General features: G+C 43.7%; 1 protein-coding gene across 8 annotated transcripts; it reads left to right on the top strand.

Moving 5' to 3' along the window:
• Window positions 1–1,099: 1,099 nt before the first annotated feature.
• Window positions 1,100–23,421, top strand: cgnb (cingulin b). 8 transcript variants are annotated; one of them, XM_053863595.1, is made up of 21 exons: window positions 1,100–1,212; window positions 8,104–9,159; window positions 9,224–9,312; window positions 9,392–9,461; window positions 13,020–13,117; window positions 13,954–14,083; window positions 14,170–14,382; window positions 15,697–15,845; window positions 16,781–16,807; window positions 18,114–18,219; window positions 18,297–18,509; window positions 18,587–18,691; window positions 18,754–19,008; window positions 19,067–19,237; window positions 19,913–20,074; window positions 20,195–20,284; window positions 20,345–20,428; window positions 20,481–20,599; window positions 21,151–21,259; window positions 21,511–21,674; window positions 22,665–23,421. In XM_053863595.1, the coding sequence occupies exons 2-21, from the start codon at window positions 8,119–8,121 to the stop codon at window positions 22,783–22,785; spliced, it is 3,516 nt and encodes a 1,171-aa protein (XP_053719570.1). In that variant the 5' UTR covers window positions 1,100–1,212; window positions 8,104–8,118; the 3' UTR covers window positions 22,786–23,421. The 8 variants fall into 8 exon arrangements, with proteins under 8 accessions (XP_053719570.1, XP_053719573.1, XP_053719574.1 ...); XM_053863598.1 differs by having other exon boundaries at window positions 18,590–18,691; XM_053863599.1 differs by having other exon boundaries at window positions 9,395–9,461.
• The last annotated feature ends 651 nt before the right edge of the window (window positions 23,422–24,072 follow it).

Raw genomic sequence — 24,072 nt, forward strand, 5'->3', positions numbered from 1 at the left:
GCAGCACATAAAAACTGCACTTCAGCGAGAGACTCCTGTATGTTTTAATACAAGTCATGTCATTCTTTTGCCACCTGAGGTCCAGGCGTTGATTCTTTCATGCCACTTTCACATCTCTGCTTTTCATGTCTGAAAGTCTAGGAAGAATTAGAAGAGTGAGGTGTTGGGTATAGGTGAGGGTGGAGGGCCTGATGAAAAGGCCAGAGAAGATAGAGGGAAATTGCTTTCTTGTATGGGAACGGTTCCTGTAAGTGGGCCTGTTCAAGCCTCTGACCACCGGGCTGTTGCTATGCTTTTTTTTGAAATAGGGAACTTGGTTACTGCTCTAAAATTCCTTAAGCCTTTTGGCGCTCAAAGATGGCCATGGAAAATGGCCATGCAGCTTAAATCCAAGAAGCATCACCCATCTCAAATGCTTCCTGTACTGGAACGCTATGAAGTAAGCTAACCCATATAGACTTTTACTGAGTGCGAATGCTTTCTTGTCTTGGCTAGAGGTAATGACAACACAGGGCCTACTGTGTTTATTTTACACAGGTGTTGACCAACTTTCCACCTGACACACAAGTTTGCCAAAGGGTGTTTGAGTTGAAGTTGCATTTTTTTTTTAGAATTTCTCGGTTGACAGTGATGCAAACCAAATAAACATTTAAGGACATGTCAAGAGCCACAAATGGCCCAGAGACTTCAGAGATCCATGGTTCATTCTGTTGGGCCTTGAGTTTTCTTCTGCACGGGAACCAGAGTAAGTGTGTCGAGTCAGTTAACACCAGACACTAACGGTTTTGCAGTTATTTAACAGGAAGACGGAGTTCATGTTTTTCAACTTGGCTGCCTTTCGTTGAATCAATACCGGCATAACCAGCTCGAAAGAACTCGGTGGATCCGTAGACGACAGGGCCCACCAAGTTAAACTATAATTTGAAAACAAAAAAATCAATCAAATGTTCTCTTTTTTTGTTCGGAAAAAGTCGGTAATTGTAGTAAAATCAGCAATAGATCCTGACAATAAAGTCCTCCTGAATGAAGGCGTAGATAAGCCCCGCCCATCATGCCCCTTCTGCCAATGGCGCGCCTCTGGGGCAGGGCTGGGCTTCTCCGCGGCTCCAGCAACAGGTTGCTGCTGGCGGCGACAATTTTCCCGTTTGTCCGCCTCATTCAGCCACTGCTCAGCGAACAACAGGCAGGAGTCCGGAGAACTCTACCGTGCAGGTACGTGTACACAAGTGCTGCTGAAGTGTCGGGCTCGCGGGCTCCGCTGACTCGGATTATGGAGCGCTCGTCTGTTGACCGCGAGACGGAACCATCCTCCCGCGATAATTGGATCAGACCGGCGGCGTTAAGAGGTTGTTATGGAGAAGTAGGATTGGCTACTTTCGTCCGGCTCCTGGCCACGAAGTAAACAAACCTGCTGGTTTCGACGAGCACCGATACCGACTGACCGGATAGGTGGGTGTGACGTAGTGATTCCGGGCGGACAGGTGCAGGCTGTTTAAAGTAGCGAAAGTGAGTTCATTTGAAATATGTCAATTCGATCTGCTTGAACAAATGGTTACTCGCGAATGTTGGCCGGTGCCATCCGGATCTGTTTAGCTTGATTAAATGAAGTTCCAGCTGGTTCCTTAAGCGCATTTGTGTCGTCGGGATGAAGATTGAACGCTATCTGACGGCAGTACACCTCGTAAGATGTGTACAAACCTGCGCCAGACTAGATCTTTTGCGTGTTTCACTCAGTATCTAACGGTATTATTGTGTCTTTTCCGCGTGGTTCTTACGGAAAAAGAGCTCGAGTGAAATGTTTTCCTGGTTGAATGGTGAGCTGTTTGGTCGCCTTGACAATTCGTCTCCAGTTTTTTTTTTTTCCAATCTGAAACATATCCAATATGTTCGTGTGAAGACACCCCATACGTTTGCATACATTTCCAAATCAACGTGCAGAAGTGATTAGTCAGATCAGTTTTAGAACTTGACAAACTCGGCATTAAAGAGAGCACACAATCAGTCAACCTATAAATAAACTACGATTGTTATTGTGGGCTTTTTGGACCCCAAAATATGTGTACAACAGCAGACCATTTAGGATAACATTGTTATCCTAAATACTAGATATTTTATTTTTAATGTAATTACACGAGTTATTAATGTGTTTTAATGTCCAAAAGTTATGACTTCACGACTCCATACATTTTATGCATATTTTTTTTGCTTATATTTATTTCTATTCTATTTACAACACTGCAATCATGTTTTTGTGCTTCCAATATGATCCCATTCCATGGGTCAGTCCACTCCCACTGTAGCTATATGTCACGGTATGTCAATGTGTCATGACCATGCAAAACATTTCTATCAGCTTACGTGACTTTGAGAGGAGTTTCAAGGAAAGACAAATTTTGAAAGATGCTTGCTCATAGGTTCCAGGGTCAAGCTTAGGTGCAGGGGCCATGAGGAAGAAAGAAGTGTGCCTTCATATAAAACTATTACGACATCACTAGCAAATGATATAATATACTGAACATTTACACTTAAATAAAAGTTAGGACAGAAAACGATGACAGAATAGTATGATCAGTGCCTGGCTGAGGAGGAGTCTACTGGCCAATGTAGACGACCATTGGGTTGCTGACATCACTGTAAGGGGAGAGAAGTTTCGCTGTCTCTCAACCTGTGGACTTGCCTGCTTTAATGTATTCCTCTTTTTGGCTCATATTTTGCTTAAACTTCCAAGGTGAATTTTTGAAAATGGTGCTGCAAAATCTGGTACAAACAGTGCAGACAAGAATCACAAGACAGTCATATTACTGTCAAACTAATAAGCCTTCAAGACTGCTGTTAATTCACACTTTCGATTGTTTTCACAATCGAAAGCATCATATCCATCCATATCATGTTGTTGTGCACGAATGAGAGTGTTCCAGCTACAGTAGTAGGGACAGGAGAAATAGTTGGTAAGGTTTGCAGCATTAGATCTGGGTTGACAATTAAAAACCCTGCTGTGTTCATTGCCATGTATTATTCAGCAAATAATGAGACTTGAGGAGCAGTTTATGCTGCTGCTGCTTGCGAGGAATCAGACTCACAAGCTTCTTCTAATACAGAGTCAAATTGGTCGTGTGGTTGTCATTGTCATCTCTGAATCAATACAAACATGCTGCCATGTGTTTGACGACAGTCAATTAAACAGATTGGCCAAGTATTGTGAGACTTGTGTGGAAGTAAATGTTGATGCCAACTCGTACCATGGATCTGCACTTCATTAGATTTTACATTGGAACACAAAAAGGCTTCAATGTTATGTCGACACAAACAGATATCCTGTTATGTCTGCTGTTTCAACTCGCTGTAAAAGAAGTAATGAGGGCTCTACGCTGAGTTTTGGTTCCTGGATGAGTTGAAGTTGGCACTGCGATTGTGCGCCAGTCTCTGCCCTCCACTCATTACTGTTTTCTGAATGAAATAGATTAATGCTAACAAATGCAACAGGTGCACACCACTGTGAGCTGGATGAGGTGTGGCATACGCATGGCCGACCTGATGTTTGGTAATTGTTTCTAAAGCATGAAACCGTGTTACCAGAGTGTTTTCTGTCAGTCACCCAAGGTCAAGAGAAACTGTGAGAGAAAGTTGACGATTTGAGGACGAGTGCAGGAACGCAGCCGTGTGGCTACAAGTGGCGACGTAGGAAAAAACAGCAGAACAGCTTGTTTGGTGACATTCCTGTCTCTGTTGACACAACCATTCCTGTCACACGCTTGTGTCAAGTGAGAGGATGAGAAATCGAGCTCTTGTCACCAGCAGCTAAACTTAGTCACTGAACACCCAGTTGGAGTTAAGTTTGTATTTGCAGAGGGCGCATCTTCGTGCCTGTGACCAGAGCGGTCGTTGAACAGTGCATCTTTAAAAGATCCTGCCGCAACCATACGGTCAATTTTTTTGTCGCATATTTGTTGTCTTCTTAATAGAATTCTTCATCTGCTGTTTGGTGCTGTTGGTCACTATTAAGCGTTTATTTCAAGTTGCCAATGAGAGAGCAGCTTCACGTCACTTGCTTGATTCAACTGCTTAGAAGACTGCCAACACTTTCCTTAACCCATATCTACAAAAGAATGATTATGTCTGCTGCAGCCTATGCCAGATTCATAGAAGAAGCAGAGGACACGCTGGACGGGTCATGGGCAGGATAGACGTGAGCAGGCAGGTGACGGTAAGACGAAGGATTTTGGTCCTAGGGATGGCAGCAGACATTAGTAAAACAAACTGCTTAGGGGTACTCAGATGATCAGGTGAGGTGGAAACATCCAGGCCACTCCCTAACACTGAAAAACCCATTTGGTTTAACTATTTAACTCAAACTGTTGTCAAAGCTTCAACTGTTGCTGTGCATTATGGGACTGGACCTCATTTTTTAGAGGCGTCTTCATGTTGATTTGTGATGTGCTACACGGATACAAATGTGGTGAGAGGGGCAGCTGCAGATGTCGACAGTTCTGTCGACAGAGTTCTAGTGGAGTAGAGAAGAGTGGAACATCACTTTGGACCCTCGGGTCTTACAGTGAAGACTATGGTGTAAAGCAGTGATGGAGCCGCTTTAAAAATGGTACTATGTTACTGTGAGACATCCTGAGCTGAGGTGAGACTCAGTGTGATGCAGGCTACACTGACATTTTTGAACGTGAGAACACAACTACAGTTTGGTGTCAGTAGAACCGTCCATTGTGTCACATCACTTAAAGTTCTGAGCTAAGAGAAGGAAAAACAATATATACTAGCAAACATCTTGCGCCTGTATAACCACGGTGTTTCCTTGTGTGTTGTCATGATGACCAATGGTACGATTCTCTTCACTTTACTGCAGACCTTTTCGGTCGATACTTCCTTCTAATCTCCTCCATTATAAATGCACTCCACGCACGAAGCCAAGTGTTTAGGGGAACAGCAGGAATCCAGGGAATGGTTTTTTTTTGTGAAAGAGGATGAACAAAGGCTGACTTTGACTCACTAACCACGCTGATGGTTGACCTGCAGTTACACTGTAACTAGGGTTCAACTTCATATTTTCAACAGCAGTATGTAGTAGTAGCATGTTTTGTTTGTTACTGCCACTTTAGCTCACAAGTCTTCTTGAGTGACTGGTTTGTACGATGTGTCAGAGGAGTGACCTAGTCATCTACCTGTTGCAGGACAGAACCAGGATGTGAGTGTATGTACACAGTGTGATAAGCAAAGCCAACAGTCCTCGCCTGAGTGACCTCGCTGTGAAGTCTGGGACCATGGAGACTCTGGAAAAGGCAGAGTTGAGAGGCTCATTCCTGACATAGACGAGCGTTAAATGCTCCACAGAGCCAGGACAATAGGCGGCGTATTCACCTTCTCCCAATCTGCTCATCATGCATGGGTCACCATCTAGAGCACTCACCGGCATCGACTTCCAAAGCCAAGTCAATGTGGCTTCTCATGTAGAACTAGTGTTTCAATTGCCTCTGAAGTGTGATAAACGACCCACAACTGAGCTCAATGTTACAACAGCAAGCAAAGCCAACACTGGAGAGTGGGTTTGCCAGACCCTGGTGCGGATTTGAAGATGGAAATGGCTACTGTTTGGCTAGTTCGTTGCGTGTACTTTAGAACATGTTAACATGGCTGTATATGACCAGCAACTTAATTTCACCATGGGGATGAAAACCACCTGCTGATGTCCCATAACACATTGCAGAAAACCACCATTACAAGAGCTAAAGGTGATGTTGTATTCTGATGGAGTATATGCTAGGAATTGAACACCAGTAACCGTCGTTTTGAATTTGTGCCTCGTTTGATGCATATTTGACACATCCAGATGTCCGATGTTGTGCAGTGCGAGCGAGTGGACACCTATTTTAATTATCACGGTCTCCAGTCAAGTACGTCACTGTGGGAGAGTGGGGATCTCGCATGCCATCTGTCTCGAGTGAGGGTTTATTTTGACATGAAAAGTCGTGACTTGTGAGTCCACTGTGTGAAGAGCTGTCCAAGCTTCTTCCTTCAAGCTCCTGTGTATCACAGGGGGTTCATCTTCCCTCTTCTGTCTTGATATAGCAGCATGTACAGCTACAATATAAACTATAACTGATGATAAATAAGTTTTAAATTAGTTACCGCAGTTTTTCTGCAGACAAGAGGCAGAATTGTTGAAGCTCTGGGACCATTGCAAGTCAATATATCATTTCACAATGGTAACATCAAAAACGAAAGCGAAATTCCAGATACCTTTGGGCCAATCACATTTTGACCGATTGAAAAGTTTCAGAAGTTTTAAAATTGCATTTAACATTGTACAAGCGTTTTTAAAATTTTAAAAATTCCATTTACAAGACTACAAACTGACGTGTCTGCCCATGACTGTTGTGTGCCGACCAGTCAACTAATTGTTGAGGTAGTTGGTGACTACTTGACTGTGAAAACAGTGGCTAGTTGCAGTAATGGTTGCAGTAATCTTTCGCCGCGGCCAGAGTGAAGCAGGTTCGCAGTTTGGTGTTCTCAGCATCGTGCCTTGTTGCAGATGACTGTGAATGGACTGAGTGAGTGCAACAAAGAAAAAAAATCATTGACACGATGGGGAAATAAAGGGTGGGAGGCTGGGTGATGAATGTTGGCGGTGAGGATATTTTGTTTAATTTAGAAATTACATAAAATAAAAGCAAAAAAAAGTTTGCTGGTCGTGTTTCATGTAGAATGCGTTCATTTCAGTTTCCAGATGAGTCGAAAAAAATGTCTTGAAAAATAGTCATAAAATAGTCCAATGAGGACAAGGTAAAATAAATTAACTTATATTTCAATTGCACTGAAGAAGTTGAAAATACAGAGAAGTATCATGGACAACAGTGTGTAGATTGCCATTGTTTCACTAACCACAATGAGAATCAGAACACGTTCAGTGTGGAGGTAAACATGCCAGCATCAATAGCTCCGCCTCTTGTACGACGATATCCACCTGTGCAAACACACACAAGCTATAAAGAGTGTTTCAACACATCTCCGGAGCAGGAGCCAGCGAACAAACACTTGAAGTAAGGATTGTGTTGTCTTGAACACACCCAGTCCTGCTCCAGTATCTGCTGCTGTGTCCACACACCCTCACTGAGAGAGAGAGCACCTCTCACCTGCAAAACAAGGCCTCTTCGTGCCCCGGTGGCATTTTTGGCATGACATGAAAGCTGAACAGGTAGTCTCCCTGTCGAGCAGCGGCGGAAGAGAGTGATCCAGATATGCCAGAAATGTGATACTTCAGGACCAAACAATGGACTTGTGGAAACGGTTGCTGAACTAGAATTTAGTCGGTGTGGAGATCAGAAAGTTTGAGGATATGTGTAGTGTTAAGCCTTGAGTTTTGACCTCTGACTTGGTCTGCTTAATGATGACCTTCAGCTAAAGTGCAGGAAACTAATGTAGAGCTTCTGTTTTTCTGTACCATTTGTTAATGCAAATGCTCAACCTATGTCCTTGCCTGCACAAGCGGAAGGAAAGCTGGCTGTTGAAGAAACAACATTTTGTTTAATTCTGTTGGATATTATACATGTAATGCCACTGCCAACCACAAGCACCGAAAGAATTCAAAATGGCCCGTCGGAAGGTTACTTTGTGGTAATGCGGGTTACCTGGACTTGGATTCTGCTGCAGTGTGATGCCAGCACTCTGACAGCCAGTTAGCAGAAATGCATCTTCGCACAGATGGCATCTGCAATTAGCCACCTGGGCACAACTCTAAAACGAAAGCACGCGTTGTGTTTTCACCAGGGTTATTAGGTTCATGTTGCACAGTGCGGCTGTCATGAGGAAACTGCAGTATTAATGGGATTTACTTGCTACTGAGCTAAATAGTTATAGTGGACTGTAGAGTTGTTTATTCGCTGCCTTGTGGCTTCCCCGCGTTGGAATTGCTTTGGCACCGGTTACTTATTACCTGCTAAATTATTCATCAGCTCCCTGTCATCTTGACCACGACCGGCGCCTCATGACCTTTGACTCCTGGAACTATTGTCACTTTATTACTGAGTAGTCAGGACTCTTGGCTTTAAACAGTAATCCTCTCTGATTATTTCTGTACTAATTCTCCATGTCTTCCAGGCATCCAGGGCAAACATGAGCAGCGTCTCCACCGACAGGAAGCCCCTTGTGGACTATGGGGTTCAGATCCGCTTCATCAACGACCTCCATGACACCGGCGGTGGGCACGTGGAAAAATCCAAAGCCAATATTACTGCCGCTCCTTCCAGTAAATATGGAGTCGCTGTGCGTGTTCAAGGGATCTCTGGTCAGCCTTACGTTGTCCTCAAAGACGGGGAGAAAGGTGACTCCTATGGGGTTCAACTCAACACTCCTGCCCCTCACTCCAGCCCCACCTCTCCGTACAACAGTCTTCCCAAAAGAAGAAACTCTGCAGATGTATCGAACCCCTATGGTACTGTAGTGATGACTAGTCCCTCTCCAGTGTCGGCAACAGAGGATGAGGATGGAGAGATTTTCAGCAGCCCGTTGAGGAGACCTCCCGGAGATGGTCAAGCAGGCACTCAGGGAGAGGAGAAGGAAACTGTTGAGAGGTCAAAATCTCAGACAAACCTCAAAGCAAAAGTTGCCGAAGCTGGGAAAAGTAAGCTCAGCAATGAGGAGTACAACGAAGCTGGCTTGAAACCTGTCAAACTGAACAGCGCTGCACCTCTGGGAAGACAAGGCGAAAGAAAGCTGAGCTCAAAGTCACGCTCCGAATCCTTCCCGGATCCCTTTTCAACTCAGAGTGAATCAGTTCCGGCGATAGACACAAACTCTCTGGCTCCAATAAACAAGCTCATCAGCAAGTTCAACAGCGGAACACCAGGCGCCCAACAGGTCCGAGGTCGCAGTGGTGCTCGCCAGCGACTCAGGTTCGATGACCGCAGGCGCTCCAGAAGCCTTGATGCTCGGAAAGAACCTCCTGTTGAGGTTCCTCCTCCTTCGCCAACCATAAATCCCTATGCTCCCACTGAGTCGATCCTCTCAAGGTCACCTGTTCCATTCAGCGCCAGTCTGGGGAGGAACAACCCACCTGTTGTCAAGGTCACGGCACGAGAGGCTGCTAAAGTGAGCACGAAGTCCCCAGTGACGCTGGCCACCACGGAAACAAATCCACCCACAACAAAGAAACCTGTAAGTGTCGCAGGCGTGAAGATGCATCACAGCATTCAGATCTGAAGGTCTCCTTTTTTGACAGAGCGTCCCTCATCGCTCTCAAAGCATAGAGATGCTCACCACAGAAGAGGCTCACTTCAAACAAGCCGTCTATAACATCCTCAAAGACGGGTAACAAGGATGATGAGATAAAAAGTATACGCTTTTGTTAAGAACTACTTCATAACTGGGATTTGCTTTGTTTCCTCAGCAGTGGTGAAACCGAAGCAGATCTGAAAAGAAAAGTGAACCTCCTCTTTGAGACCAGCTGCAGGTTAAAGGTACACACTTTGAATAATCGGTCACAATCAATAATTTCATAGATAGAAGTTTTTGTTTTGCGCTGATAAATCTGTTAAATGTTATCTGTGCGACAATTGAAATGTCAAAACTACATGAATTGTTTTTGCTTTTATTAAAGGCTACTGGTATTTATAAACAAGTAGTAATATTATTGCTCCTTTAAATTGTACATTGCAATTGAAAAATTACAAATGTGTTATGTGAAATGACAAATTGTTGTTGTTGAGTATTTGCCCAGAAAATAAATCCTGATTATGAAGCCACAGACCTCACCCTCGCTGAAGCAACATTTAATAGATATGTTGGTTCCACTTGAGCTTAAGGTCTCATCCATAATGCATTCATCACACATCATAATGCATTTTAAGGCTTTATAGAAGATATTGAGAATATTCATATGACAACTTATTACACTGTTCATGATATTATGTTGATTTTTGAGTCTTTATAACTAGACCAGTCCACATTTTACAAGTTACCGTACATGATTATGAACGTTAATATCTGTATTGGCCTCCCCCCCCCATAAATGATCCCGCATTAACCCCTGCTTGTCAACAGATCCACATGACTTCAAGTTAGTTCCCTATGTTAATCTGGTCCAAACTTGTTTTGTATTTATTTCATCAACAATTACATCGAGTCATTTTCACTGACACACGACACACTGTCGCACGTTTGCCGTTGATCCCAGGGACCTGATGGTGATACAGAGAACAAGTCCTTGGTTTGATTTCACTTTTGTAGTTTCTCAAGGTTAGCTTTACCAAACATGATGTGGACTCATGTTCCAGGCGTGTGGGTGATCAAAGTGTTAATCACAGCATAATGTGTTGTTTAAATCCATCATGGCGACTTTTGTTCCTGATTCTTGTGGAAGTTTCACAATGAACAAACCTGTTGTCTGAAAATGTATCTCGGTCTACTTAAGAGCTTCAATTTGCAAAGCAAAGCAGTGTGTTCCAGGTCCTCTGACACATCGTTAAAATACACTGTGTTTTCTGAGAAATTCCGTGTTTTACATAAATCTGCATACCCTGTGTCCTCACCTCCTCCCCGACTCACCTCCCCACTTCCTCGTTCAGATGAAGCTCATTACGTAAGCTTCCTGGTTGGGTCACTGTGTTCTCCTGCTCTTGGCCTGTGTGGTCTCTTGGCAACACAGCACCTGCAGAGGGAGGCTGCTGAGGGTGTCCAGGGGCTCGTATTGAGAGGCATCAATAATTCAGTGGGACTGGATCCCTGCACCATCTGGGAGATGCTCTCCCTGGCCGGGGCAGATGCTGCTCAGAGGCGTCTTGTCGTATAAAGTGTTCAGTGTCAGTAACCACGTTGTCCATCTTAGTGAGCGATGACTTCCCCGCCAGCCATCGCCTCACTGCCGAAACCATCAAAGCTGGCTGATGATTTATACACACACTTCTGCCGCGGACTCGCCTCCGCTTGTAAACACAAACATTGATTTTGTTAACATGAAAGCTCCATCAGGAAGGAGAAAGATACATCACCCATCAAAATAAACAACGTTTTCCAGTGCCAGTGTTCCATCATCTCCGTGCGACTTCGCTTCAAATGTCTTCACTCAGAAACTTTACACAGAGTCTGGTGGTTTATTTTACGAGGGTTTATAAACAACTTGTTTGGAGAAGCAAAATAAAAGATTAATACGAACCCTCAGGCACCATTCCCGAGTGAGGCTTTAATTTCCAGAAGAAGACTGAAACTCCAAAACGATATTTAGTTGTTTTAGAATGGAGTGTTGTTACGTCAGCCTTGCCAACACATGTTGGCAACAAAGTGCTGTACACAAGTGAATAACAACAAAGCATTCAAACCTATAAAGTCCATAAGGAACAGTAATAGAAAAATAATTTGAATAAGATAAACATATAAATTCAGATAATATAATGACGCTGGTCTAATAAGCTCAGCTGTGTGCTTGTATAAGGGTGAAATTGCATTTTTCTGAACTGAATAACTGAAACGTTTCACAAGTGGACAGCAGAAGTCATTGGTATTTGGTGGCGTACTCTACATCTTCTTCATGCCTCCAGTTTGTGTTGTTGGCGCTGCGTAAAGCTGCTGCCACCCGCTGTCTGGTTGTCCTCATTGATTTTCAAACGCAAATTATGTTGATAAATTCAATGCAGGGCAATAATATTTGATTTAAAATGAGCAGGGGTGTGTGCTGCTTCTTTTTGTTATGCAATCTGAGGGCTGGTTGGCTTTGACTCCCACGAGCAACATGAACACATTTGAAAGTGCAATATTGATTTTATCTCATGTTTTCAATTAAAATCATTCATTTATCATGTACTTTCATGTTTTTGAAAAATGTGTTGTTTCGTTTTCATCAATAATTGACCTTTTGTTCATGTGTTTGTTTTATATTCCAACTATTATAATCAAACCATTTCTTACTTGTCAGAAGTTTGAATTTGATTAATATATGCATTGTGACTTTTAGGAATATTTTTTTAGCCATTGAATTATTTATATATGATTTTGCATTTCCTATTAAGGTGATGTCCCTTTTTTTTATCCTTTTTCTTCCAGCATTTCCCATCGCAGATTGCCTAGAGTCTGTCTTTTACCCTGTATTTCAATTTTTATCCCTCTTTGTCCAACATTTTCCCTGTCTCCCCTCTCTTAGTAGCCGATTATCTTTGCGATCCAAGTAAAGGAGGCATAACCAATAATCTGAAGCTCTGAAGGGCACACGTGTTCCACCAGGATTTAGTTCACCCTCAATGGACAGGTCAAGGTTGACAACATATTTAAGGGTCACTTGAGTTCACAAAGGTCGTAGTGGAAGGGTGTCTATCTGATCCACAAAAGGGCCACATTGGGTGCAGGTTTGTGTTCCGTGTTGATTGGTTGGAACCAAATCCTGCACCCAGTGCGGCCCTGTGAGGGTCAGTTTGACTCCCCTCTCAAAGTTCATCATAAAACATGACTAGTTCCACCATTTGCTGCAGACTTGATACACATGATGCAAATTTTGTTCAAACTGCTGAAGAGCTTGTGCATCTTTCATATCACTTGATCCAAAAACTCCAGAGCAGATTAGCCACGCGGCGTGGAAAAAGTCGCACCAAAATAAATCCTTTGGTGAACAGAAATGTGTTGCCTGAAGGGTAGAACAGCCCAAGATCATCCTCGCTGTAATGAGAGTGTAGGAGGATACAAGTGTTGTTCTGGGTGAAGCTCTTAAAGCATGTCTTAACAAACGGTGGATCGGTGTGGGCGAGGAACAATCCTCGGCTCTGGCGCCGCTGCAGTGTTGAAAAAGCCTTGTTTATATGCAGAGATCATGTCTTCCTCTGGTCCATAGCGCCCTGGCAAGACGAGGAAATATTTTTGACAGTCAGAAAGTAGGGCGCGGATTCTGAGTTGGGCTTTTTTTAGACATTTCACAGCGAATAATATATTTGCCACATTGACTCCCTTTCTATGTGTCGAGTCCTGCTGCATCGGTCTTTGTGCTCACTGCTCTTTCTTGCTGTGTGCGTATGTCTGCATGTGTGTGTGAACAGAAGGCAGGATCTGTAGCAAGCCATAAGAAGGAGAAGCCTGAGGAAACTGAGGATGAACTCAGCCGCCACCGAGACCAACTTCTGCAGGCTCATAATGAGTAAGTTTGGGAAAGTTTGTGCTCCAGGCTCTGACTCATCTCGAGTCATGACTCAGTGATGTACTTTCATTATATATGTTGTATACGGCTTCTTTATGCTTGAATGTTTATAATGAAACGACATAGATTCTCTCACGTGACTCCGTCAAATTCAGTGCAGCGGTCAGTTGAGATCAAATTACACACCAAAGCAGACATCAGTGCTTCATGAGCCACTCATTTAAATCAATTCAGAAAATTTTATTTTGCCCACTGCAGATGAGTCAGCAACACACAGTTGTCTCAGTGTGGCCCCCTGCTGGTCTTCTGCAATGTAAGAGTTGCGTTGTTAATCGGACAGGGTTTAGTCATGGATTTTAAAGCTCAACGCACAAGACTTCTTTTCAAAATGAATTAAAAACACCTTCCATCATGACAACTGGTCTTCCATCTGAGGGCAGGCGTGTTTCTCTTGAGCTTGTGCTAAGACTGTTGTGTTCAAGCTCAGTCGGGTGGTGGAGTCAATACTGCAGACTATTGGTCTCAGTGTGGTGCACCCACCAGTGTTTCCCCTCAACACAGCCAGCCCTGGCTCTGACAAGATTCTGCACGTCGCTAGAGTATCTTCATGTTCCACTCTAAAATGTCTGCGTCGCCTTGTGGGGTTTTTCAATTCTGATAGCGTTGTTTTTATCGTCTATTTTGTTTCGTTCTGTACTGCTTTTTGTGTTGTCTTTTCAATGAAGTGAAATGGTACTGATCTGCTCTGTCAGTACAGGCAGGCGGTCATAATGTTATGGTTAGCTGCTGATCACATATTAAACCTCACCAGCCTCTGTTCTCTTGTGCGTGCGCAGGATCACTGAGGAGCGAATGGCCCGGGAGGCTGCAGAGTCTCGTCTGCGTCTGCAAGAAGACCAGCTGGCTGAACTCCAGGAGGAGCTGCGAAGGGTTTCCGATATGCCTCACTCAGACTCGCTGCACACGGTGTGACACAAACGCATGTCAACACACTCATGTGTGTTTGTGTATACATGCTCCGTGTTCATCATGTCACAAATCCACCTCAACAGGAAGTGCTGACTCTGCAAGCTGACCTGGCTGAAGCGGCAATGTTACGCCAGCGCCAGGAGGAGACGCTGCACCAGAGAGAGCGAGAGCTGACTGCCCTGAAGGGGGCGCTGAAGGAGGAGGTGGAGTGCCACGATAAAGAGATGGAGACTCTGAGGGAGCAGTACAGGCTGGACATGGAGAAACTGAGGAGAACCATGGAGCAGGTGACTCAGGTGAGGGCACAGGTGGAGGTACATGATGCTGCCTTCTGAGGACGTTCTTAACATCTGCAGTTCAATAAGATCACTGAGGCCATGAGTGTGTGATCCATCTTCTCTGCTATCCAAACAAAGCATTCTTGATAAAGAACTGTTTTCTGTTCAATCCCAACTCAGCCTCCGAGATTGAAACATCCAGGTCATGTTTTCAGTGCACGTCTTAGTTCGGAAATACATGGAGCAGAGCGCTTATCTCGAGTTTGTGTTTAGCATGCATTATTAAGCTGAATATTAAATTATGCTTTGATGTTGCAACAGCGGAGCTTTGTCTTGTCATTTAGTTAAAGAGTATCTGGAAGCTGTCAGGCATTAAAGACCAAGGGTCCAATGAAGCCCCTGTGGAGAGAGAGAGAGCTTATCAGAAAAGATGTTGCAGTTTCTCTTCCGCTCAAATGCTTCCTCTCTTTGCTTACAAACTTCTTGGAATCACTTTCTTGCTTTGTGATCATTCAAATATGAAAGGCTCTTATTGTCTTAATACTTTGAGAAACCAAATTAGCCATTGAAATCGGCCATGTGCAGGTGAATAGTAAAGTCCTTGACTGTTTTCCTGATCTCAGTTCTGGTGTCGGCACTGCAGATGTGAAGCACTGAGTTCTTTCTTTTTTCTTTCTCTTGATAGAAAAAAGAATTTTAAAAACATTTTAGTTGCCCAGAAATGTTTTTGGGCAACTAAACAAACATTCACTCATCTGGATATCTGATCGGAAAAAAAAACATTTTTTGTGTAAAGGATGCCATACGTCTTATATTTACGTTCCACGTTGTGATGTGAATATGCAAATCACATGAATGTTGACTTTGGTGACGTGGCTGCTACACAGAGCTTTCCTTCTATAGGACATCAAATAAGAGCGTTTGTATTGGTGATGTGCGTGGCAATCTGACTCGGGAATTACACTCATTTCACGTTAATAAAAAAACATGACAGTTGACAGTAGTTGTGGTCTTGACCATTTCAAATCCAAGACGAGTCCGTCGAGTCGAGACTGGAACTGCGAGACCGGTCTCGAGTAATACAACAATGCTGGCCAGTCTGCCTGCCAGGACTATACAGGATATATACAAGACTTCACTTCATGTATGTATTTAATGGTGGGCAGGGGAAGCTTCATCATGGGTGCTCTGTAGGTGGAGTGATTTGTTCACCAGGGCTATGACCTTTGTTTACCATCGTCCGCTCAAGCCTACGATTATCAAAGCAGAGAGCGCCCTCGAGTGGTGTGTGATAATGGGCCTTCATGAAGCTACTTGTGTGTCATGTCTCAGTCCCAGGAGCAGATTGAGGAGGAGAGGGAGCGTGTGAACGCCTCCATATTCACACTGGAAGAGGAGCTGGAGAGCTATAGAAACCAGGAGGAAGACTGGAAGACACAGCTGCAGGAGACTTCACAAGAGCTGAGCAGCACCATGGAGAAGTGAGTCATGTGGTGATGACACCATCCACCTGGAGAATCAGTTCACATTTCGTCCGTGAACATCGCTTCTCCTCAATCCAACACATTTGCCCTTCATTACTGTACATCCCAAAAATGTGTCTTGGTGAAGACTGCACTCATTGTAAATGCTTTCTGATAATATTTCTGGCATATAATTACATCCAGTTCTAGAATGTTCAGTCAGAGGTTTCGTAGGAGTTTGCTTCAATTATAGATTCGCACCATTTTAAGTATCCGAGCACTGCTAGTTATTTTCAAATAAATCTTTCATAGAAGCCCATGAATTTTGGAAAAAGCTCATCAGCTCTGAGACAGCGTGCAGTTCTTTGTTTTTTCCTTTGGAACTTCTGCTCTGTTTTGTTCAGCCATTCAGTTAGATTTACGCCCCAAATGTGAAGTCTGTGAGCGCTGCAGCTTGTTCTGAAGACGGTGGCCTGAAGTCCAGGGCACCAGCACAGCAAAGACTGCTGCTGGAGTTGCTTGTTTACTTCAGTGGTTTAGCACTGAAGCATCATATCACCAATTACTTTACATCTAAAAGTAAAAGGTGCGCTGACTTTTATGTCTCCACAACCTGCCTACGGGGCTTCTGCAGGATAGTTGTCACTGATGCTATGTTGGATGACTTCATGTCAAAGCACACGTGAAGAAGTCAGTGTAGAGCGTATTACAGTCTGATAAAACAGCCTGGCACCGTGAATCATGAGATCTCCAAACAAACCCACTCCAATCTTCTTGTGTAACACATTCTGCTTGTGTCCGGCTTCAAACGCAGCCGCTGTGTTTGATCTCGGCTTCACACTGAAATGCTGGTGAAAATGTATGAGGATGAAGACGAAGCTTCAGACTTGTCTTTCCATGTCGGTGGTGATTCATTTTTAACTCTCTGTCACCTGGCTTCTCATTCTCGGCAGGAACAGGAAGCGCCTCAGCACTCAAACGTGAGAGAGACGTGTAGTTTTGATAGCCTTAGTGGAGTTTGCAACAGCACAGCCTGACACTTAAATATTGATGTTTGAGTGGGATTGATGTGTTTGATCATTAGAGCGGTGAGTTTCACTGACTAACACTAATCATCAAATCAACTCACGTCACTCCTCCAAACAGACTCACAAAAACTGTACTCACACGGTCTTTGTTTTTTTTTTGTTTGTTTGAAAGGCAGAAATGTAAATCACTGTGATTTGTACATCAAATCTTTCTGAATCTGCTGTGTTTTGTTGACGCGTGTTGCATCAGCTTCCAGCTTTGTTTGTTGTTTGTCTCTGCTGTGTTTGTTATGTGCTCACGTGCTTCAGTGCCAAGCCTGTTCTGGGCCTTCAGGTGAACACATGGAAATCAGCAACTGTTAATATAATAATAAAGTGACTAATCGTGCTTAAAGTAAGAGCACTGCAAAATTATGAAATTATTGGCCTAATAAGTAGCCAAGGTTAAACAATAGCACCATATCCATTTCCTAAAACAGCATAAAATATTAAGAAGAGAATGTCAAAAAATATACGCCTCAATAGGACTTGTTTCCATTTAAAATTTTCCTTGTTATTTTTCCTTACCCATTATTATTATTATTGTTATTATTATTATTGTTATTATTGTTGTTATTGTAGTTGGTCATTTGTTGATCCTTTGGGAGGTGTACCAGACTATTATTAGACCTATAGTAATTACATATTAAACTGTAAATAGTAATTTCCAAGTAATTGTACTATAAAATACAGTGGTAACATATTTCCCCTTAAACAACAATTCTAACACTAATAATAAACAATACTAAACAATTCTTGTAATACATGTTAAGGAAGCAAATTCATGAACTAATAAGTCTGCAAATATTTTAATGTGAGACTATTTAGATGTATAGTTCATATGGAATAGTAGGAGTGCCCTTATAGTAATATATATAGGGGAATACATTAGAGAAAAAAAGTCATTATTTCCTCTTTTTTATTTCCTTATTTTCTATTCTATTAAAGTCATTCATCAATGGTGTTCCGTCACCACGACAATTCGGATACAGGATAAGTAGCAGCCATTACCTACAGTAAATTGCCAAAATGATTGTTGGTAAACATCATAATGATTGATAACATTTCATTTTTGTAACAATAAAAACATCTTTAAGACTTTTCAAGTGTTCAAAGTGCTCTGAAGGCTTGTCCCGGGCCCAGCTGCTCTGCTCCTCCTGCACTGCAGGTTAGGCTCACTGTCAGCAGATCTTCACTGTCATCTTCACTTCTGATCCAGGCTGCAGAAGTCCAACGAGGAGAAGCTCAAGTGCGAAGGTGAGCTGAAGAACCTCAAGGATGATGTGAAGAGGCTGAAGTCTGAAGATCAGAGTCAATTAGCTGAGGTAACCCTCAAAGTCCAGCTCAGGATTCACAGACTCATTCACATGCCCTTCACTCAACATCTTCTCATCATCTGAAGGAGCTTCAACGTTGCATGGACGACCTGGATCAAGCTCGCGCTGATTTGGACAGGCTCAAGAGCGAGTTGGACGAGAAGAGCGAAGAACTTGAAGCTCTGAAGAAGTCCAGCGGAGAGCGAGAGGCTGAGTTGGAGTCTCAGATCGACAGGCTGAAGACGCAGATGCAGAAGGACAAGGCAGAGCTGCAGGAAGACCTCAAGAGAGCCAAGGAGGTGAGTCCTTATCACCGACACTGCTGCTTGATAAGTTGTAGTTTTGCCACTAGCTCTCCAATGCCTGGTGTCACCAGCAGACAACAGCCACCAGTTCTGTAGGAAAGACAGTAGTGGACCTTGGTTCCAATGTGGAGCTCCAGGAAGCTAACAATCGCCTCAGGGAGAGGCTGGCACGCATGGTAACACCTGACTAAACACTCAACATCTAGAAAGCTTTCAAGCTCCCGTTCTTCTGTTGCAGCGAAACCACTCTACAGCTTCCAAGGGCCCTGAAACAGAAGAGGCAGTGGAGGCCCTGGAAGATGAGAACCGCTCCCTCAAGAACCAGCTGGAGGAGGCCAAGAGAGGAGTCACCCGCATGAGCAAAGAGAGAGAGGAGCTGACCCGACGTCTAGAGGAGAGGGACCTGGAGAGGGAAGCTCTACGGAGAGGAAAGAACGACCTGGAGGAGCAGAAGAGGCTCCTGGACCGCGCACTGGAGAAGATCAGCAAAGAGGTGAGTGATATTGTGCCGGTTCTGGTCATCTGATGTTGAAGACCTGTTGCTCTATCAGATGGAGATGATGATGGGGGACTCGCGTCAGTCGGTTTCAACTCTCCAGACTCAGCTGGATGAATATAGAGAGCGCTCCCGGAAGGACCTACTGGAAGCTCAGCGCAACAACAAGGACAGAGTGGCCGAACTGCAGAGAACTCAGAGCAGTTTGAAGAGTCAGCAGGAGGAGGTGAGGAGATGCCTAGGAGGCCATATCATACACATGGACTGTTGTGAGAGGCCGTCAAACTAGAAGACAGAAGGAATTAATAAGACGAGGTAGAATATAGAAAAGACAATGTAAACAACATGATAATAATATTATATATATATATATATATATATATATATATATATATATATATATATATATATATATATATATATATATATAAAAACATGTTTTTTTCTTATAATGATAAGAAAAAAACATGTTTATGGTTTTATGATTACATAACACTTTAATTTTGTGTGTTTGTTTTTATTTTAACATTTACACTGTAAATAATAATAAATAAATAAGTGTGTGAATAGTTTCTCTTTCAATGAAAAAATGAAAATGTGATTGCAGGGAACATTATTACAAAAAAAACAAAAAAACAAACAACAAAAAGAAACTGCAGTCATTGTAAGACACATATCTAGTTGATCGTTTCATGGTTTCACTCTGACTTCGTGAGGGCCAAATAAAGACAGACAAACACATGTGGTCCCGGGCCCCACTTTGCCCAGGCCTGCTGTAGCCAGATCATTTTACTTTGAGTTTCTTAAACGTCTACCATCCAGTTTTGAGGTGCCATTGCAGAACTAGACCAGACAGAACTTGAGTTTTGCAGTTCTTCAAACTGATAATGACTGTCCTCAGGTGTCCCGTCTGAAGAAGGAGCTGCTGACCTGCAGTGAGGAGAGGGACAGTGCTCAGTTGGAGCGAGACCTCCTGGGCAACCGCCTCAAGCACTTGGAAGATGAGCTGGAAACTGAGAAGAGCACTCACACTGACCGCAGCAGGGAGGTCAGGTGTCTGGAGGTGAGCCGGGTCGAAGGTCACGACCTGACGAGTCTAAAAGTAGCCGAGTCATGAGCTGAGGTGCAGGGATTAGATGGGGAAGGATTTGAATGGAAATAAATGGTGCGCTTCTAATCACAGGATAAAATAAAGACTCTGGAGATCGAGCTGGACGAGGAGAGAAGCGGTGCAGAGCTACTGAATGACCGGATCTCACGCAGCAGAGATCAGGTGAGGAGTAGACACTGAAGTACACCTCATGACATCGGTCATTAACACTCTCTGTCTCAGGTCGACCAGCTGCGGACAGAGCTCATGCAGGAGAGGTCAGCCAGGCACGACCTGGAGATGGACAAGAGTGCGATGGAGCGACAGGTGAGAGAGATCTCAACCATGAGGGATCTCGTACTAAGCCTTTGTCCTGCAGGTGAAGGAGCTGAAGTCACGTGTGGCAGACATGGAGGGGCAACCGCGGCACAGCCCGGGGATGGCTCTTCTGGAAGTCAAAATTCAGGAGTTGGAAGAGAGGCTGCGCAGCGAAGAGAGGTACTGCCAGTAAACACCGGCTCCAATAGAGGTGGTGATGGGGTCCGCAGGAGAGAGTTGCTTTGTTGGCCAGGTGGATGCTCTGAAGAGGTGAAGGGAAACGTCATATCAGTTTGGGTAGTGATCAAAAGAACAAGCCCATTGTTACAAGCAGCTGAAGGATGTCTTGACTGTGAAATCGGCGAGGAGGGGACTCAACTAGAACATCTGATACGCCACATCAAGTGAAGCCAGCCATCTTTTTTGTGTCTTTCCTAAAACTCCCTGCTGAGGTCCTCAGGGCATTTCTAGCTGTGAGAATGCCCAGGGACAGGACCAGGGGACAATGAAAAGACAGCCTCTCGAAATGACTCAGTGGGGAATCTTTTAGCTAAGCACTGGGAAATGGAGGATGGATTATGTTATTGACTAAAATGCAATGCTATTCATTTTATGTTAATTTATCTGTATTTTACTTGATTCTCCATGAAGGCTATAAACCTCGGAAAGCTTTGGTCTCAGTAGATGTTAGTCTTCACCCGGTGGTTCTCAATCATCCTGATGCTATGCAGGGAGAAGGCCAGTATCCAGGGAGCGCAGAGGCGAACTGAGCGAAGGCTGAAGGAGCTGAATGCCATTCTGGACCAGGAGAGGAGTCAGCACAGCGAGCAGAGAGACCAGGTAAAGTCAGAATCAGTTCTTTCTTAGTGGTAAACATTGAATTTTTGCATTGAGCCCATTAAGTTTATAATGTGATTCTGATCTCCATCTTGGTCCCGACACCTTCCGTGACCCCTTAGTATGACCCATGACCCCTCTCCTCAATCACCTGCTTCTTGTGCCTTTTTGGATGAACGCTCAGACCCCTGGTGCCCCTCGAACGTGTCAGCACCCCTCACCTTTAACCCCCACCTCTCCCTCTCCATCACCAGCTGTCTCTACGTGTAAAGGCATTGAAGCGTCAAGTGGACGAGAGCGAGAGCGAAGTGGAGCGGCTGGAGGGTGTCCGGCGGAAGGTTCTCCGGGACCTGGAGGAGCAGCAGGAGCTGCAGGAGGCACTGCAGGCTAAAGTCTCAGCCCTGGAGACGGAGCTGAAGTAAGCATTAGGGTCTCGATCTTGACCTGGTTCTAGCTGAAGTGCATTAGGAGATGAGTAGATAACACTTCAGTCGAATATGGGGGATATGATGTGCCTTTATTTTACCCTCAAAGATATGGTGCTGGATCTGTTCCTGCAATTGGTTGGCTGTTTCTTTTTGTACTTGAGCTCTCAAAACTGCTAACTAAAAGGGTTCCTCAGTCATCATCGAGTGGACAAACACAAGCGCTACAGTATTCACACACTCATCTCTGGAGAAGTTAGACAGTTTATCATTTGCTCCTCCAAAAATGAACCCCTTACTGACAGACCCTTTAGCTTCATGTAGCATCATGTGGTCTGAGGTCCAACCAATGAGAGCAGATCTTTTAATTGCCGGTTTTGAGGCGCAGCGAGCCTCAAGAAGAGCAACGATTGAAAGACTGTGAACTGAGGGACTGTCATTGTGAGTGCAAGAAAGAGATGCAGTCCACAGAGGAACAAGTCTTCCTCCATACTAAAGTCATCAGACGATTTACTGGGAAATACCAACTCACAGATCAAGGTCTGTGTGTCGGTGTTGTGCGTATTATAAATCTTGCTGATGTTCTGAATGATGTCACTTTGTGTTGCTTTTATCTTTTATTCTGTCAGTGTGGAGATACACTTGACAAGCAGGTGATTTACAAGCTCTGTCACTGAACATATCAACCATCGTCGTGGCGGCACTGTACATGCCCATTTTAATTTAGCAGATTTGCTTATTCTTGCGTGCTCATCTAATGGTTTGAATGGAAAAAAATTTATATATATATATATATATATATATTTTTTTTTTTTTATTTTTTATTTTTTATTTTTTTTTGATAATTCTCAGCTGATCTGCCCGTGGCGTGTACAACTGCGTTAAAACCAACTGAATAGCAGGACAGCGTTTTATTTATGAAAGTTCAGCAGCAGGTGGCGCTATTCAGTCAGCTGCTGTCATTGACTGGAGTGTCTTCTCAGGAGGAAGGTCCAGCAGTCGCACCGCACCGCCCTGAGCTCCAGCGCTCTGAGCTCTGAGGACGAGGGGAGTGTTTACGACGCATTCCTGAACGACAGTCACCTGCAGACCAGCAACTGCTAGACCACCACAAGCAACTCTCACACTGAAGGATCTCAGGTCCAAAAACACACGAGCTGTGTGGAATGTTTTTCTGCCTGAAGACACTGTGGCTGGTTAGTGATGGCTCTCCATCAATCACATCAGAGGACAGCAATATAACAACTTCTGGTTTCTGGAAGCTTTTAAAAACAAGCTTTTCTCACTGTTTTTATTACTAACTGTTCAGTCAATGAATGTACTGCGTTGCATGGTTTTTTTTTCAGCCACTTCCCCTCAGTTATCGTGTTGTGAAGCAACCAGCATCAAAACAAACAAACATCACACTCTCAAAGCTTCTGTGAGGTTGGAACCGTTGACATGTGGCTGATCACATCCTGCTGCATGCTCTGCTGTCTTTTCGTTGAAACTGGGACCTTCAATGAGATTCTAGTCCACAAAGCATGCTTTCACTCAAAGCCTTAAAGTGATTATGTCACACATTTTTTGTTTCTGCCGCTTTCATGTGTTTGTGTCTCCCATGTTTGGTACAGACAGAGTAATTTAATTGTGTTGTTAAACCTGGTTTAGTTGTGACACTGTTTGTTGTCTGGTGTAAAGCTTTGTACATTTTTGACAGATCTTTTCAAATGTCTTTAAACAATTAAAAAAAGTGTTGTATATCATCTTTTTCTTTGTTATTTCCTGACTGCAATACACTGTGGTTCATGTGTGACTTTATGTCCGCAAATCAAGCTTCACCTTCTTCGGAGTGATCTCACAACGTAATGCAATGGAGAAACGGCTGATGCCCGCCACGTTTGGTTCAGCCAAACTCATTTAACAGCTTGTGTCGGTGTGTGTTCCGTCGCGGCGGTAATCCGATCAAGGTTTACTGTAATTGCTGCAGACATCACGCTCTCAACGCCCTAACCTGACCTTCATTCTCCTTCTCAGCACCTCTATCTGTCTCACTCAAAACTCTGTGCTTCTGTCATTGATTCTTCCACCTGTGTGACCGATGAGTTGTGGCTTACAGAGGAAAGTCTTTTGAAATCATTCTGAGTTACACATGAGTGAAGGAGAGAGATGGTACAAAAAGAAAAATAAGGAAATAAATTAGAATATGTAATGTACATGGTTTCCCTTAAAATATGCATATTTAAAATAGATATATTTTTAAGTAAAACTTATTTACATTGAAATTCTCTTTAGGACGATTAAAGCCTCTTTAAGCTGCTGTGTGAAGCTAAAACAAAGGACGCCATTCCATGTTGAATCTACAGACAGTGTATTAGTTTAAATGATAAAATCTAGGACTCAGGATGGTTG

The sequence above is a fragment of the Synchiropus splendidus genome, chromosome 4 (genome assembly GCF_027744825.2).
Source record: "Synchiropus splendidus isolate RoL2022-P1 chromosome 4, RoL_Sspl_1.0, whole genome shotgun sequence".
Classification (NCBI taxonomy): domain Eukaryota; kingdom Metazoa; phylum Chordata; class Actinopteri; order Syngnathiformes; family Callionymidae; genus Synchiropus; species Synchiropus splendidus.